General features: G+C 38.4%; 1 protein-coding gene across 1 annotated transcript in view; it reads right to left on the bottom strand.

The window, feature by feature from the left end:
• Positions 1–957, bottom strand: part of LOC101846938 — a gene marked incomplete in the record, with an annotated part of 14,747 nt that extends 13,790 nt beyond the window's left edge. Inside the window, 1 exon segment of the mRNA XM_013090454.2 lies at positions 712–957. Within this exon segment, the coding sequence (XP_012945908.2) occupies positions 712–784 (73 nt within the window).
• Between the last annotated feature and the right edge of the window lie 959 nt (positions 958–1,916).

Genomic DNA, 1,916 nt, shown 5'->3' with positions numbered 1-1,916 from the left:
AACACACACACACACACACACACACACACACACACATAAACATATTGAAATAATAAATACATAAAAAAGAAAGACCTTTGAAATCAGTTTTGTATAAACATTTTTTTTAGGTTTACCATCACTGAAGCTCAGGTGGCTGACACATGAGCATAAAAAGTGTTCCGACGTGATAGAATGAGGCGCTCGTCAATTTTGAGTATGTGGCAATAGTGGGATCATCTTGAAGATATTATTTCAGTTGTCTTGCTATCGGTGGAAAAAAATGCTCATCCATCATGAATAGAATTTAAGATATTTGAGACTGAAGAATGCGGCGTCGCCTGATTTCAGAAGGTAAAATTAGCGAGAAAATAGCCGCAAAAGTTTGGTGATTTCCTTAGATTTTGAGTCCTTGGAAACTGCAAATAGTTTATATTTTTTGTTCCTTTTCCAGAAAATCAAAACGTAAAATTGCTTTTTAATAAAAGGTATTGAGCCAAAAGCAAACAATTGAAGGAAAAAAAGTCAAAACTTGCCTAAAAAACAGAAATTAGAAGAAAAAGTCATACTGGAGAAAAAATGCCTACCTATATCTTCGACTTCATTATTTTGACGGGCGCCTGATTTCACCACGATGCTTCACATATATATCGATTCCATTGGCCACACGTGTTAAACGATGTTTCCACGTTTACAGACATAAAAACATGTCGTCCAGAATCTGTAGCTCACCTAGTTCCCTATTGAGGCCGCAGGTGCGCGACTCCGGATCAAACAACGTGTTGATACACCGGAGAATGGCCATTGTCCGACCCAGGTCACAACGTACGAAGTCTGGGGTGAAAAGTCGGCCCGGATACGGCTGGAGCCCGTCTGGAAGCTCTCTGCAGCTGGGATATCGCTGGGAAAAGGAAAGAAATGACTGTTAGGGTTTATTGTCCTTTATTATATTTTTAACCACAATTTAAGACTTCCGAACTAACGTTCATGACCGCTAGGACGCGTGCAAAAACATAACAAAACCAAACCAAACAAAAAAACAAAACAAAACGAAATGAAACGAAACGAAACAAAATAACACCCCATTACTACAAGAATCTTAAAGGGACCCCCCCCCCCCCCCGCCGCAATGAAAATATATTTGAGCCTCCAATCGAAACATACTTTACCTCCTACACACATCAGGGGTTTCCCCCTGTCCTCCCATTTGTGGTTGTTGAACATGACTTCAGGTGCCAAAGATACGTTATACTCATGGCTATAGTTGTTTAGTAATTAATGGGAACGGTATGGGTGATGTAGTCTTTAACAGAAAAAACAAATTATCCTGATTGTATAAAATGACAATTATCTCGGGGTTTGTTTGTTTTTCGCGAGGAGCTAAAATATGAAAACTAAAAAAATAAGTCTTTTTACATTTTTAAGGAAATTGCCATTTGCTCTTCTCGTGTCAGTCTGCGAAAGATAAAGAGAGAGAGAGAGAGAGAGAGAGAGAGAGAGAGAGAGAGAAAGAGAGAGGTACATAGAGAGAGAGAGAGTGGTGGGGAGGTAGAGAGACATACATACATACATACTCACACACACACACACACACACACACACACACATACACACTTACATACATACATACATACATACATACATACATACATACATACATACATACATACATACATACATACATACATACAGAAAGACATACAGAAAGACATACATACATACTTACATACATACAGAAAGACATTCAAAGAGACAAAGAGACAGAGGGATTGAGAGAATGAGAGATAGAGACAGAAATAGACAGAGAGAAACAGAACGATGCTATTATATTATTATTAGAGAGAGAGAGAGTAGAGACAGCAGACAGCAAGAAAATCGAGCAATGCGAATTCATAATTGTCCGTAACGAACATCGAAAACAACAACAACAACAACAA

This window comes from Aplysia californica, unplaced genomic scaffold (genome assembly GCF_000002075.1).
Source record: "Aplysia californica isolate F4 #8 unplaced genomic scaffold, AplCal3.0 scaffold01286, whole genome shotgun sequence".
Lineage (NCBI taxonomy): Eukaryota > Metazoa > Mollusca > Gastropoda > Aplysiida > Aplysiidae > Aplysia > Aplysia californica.
The sequence above is the reverse complement of the archived record's forward strand: the minus strand, read 5'-3'. Positions and strand labels throughout refer to the sequence as shown.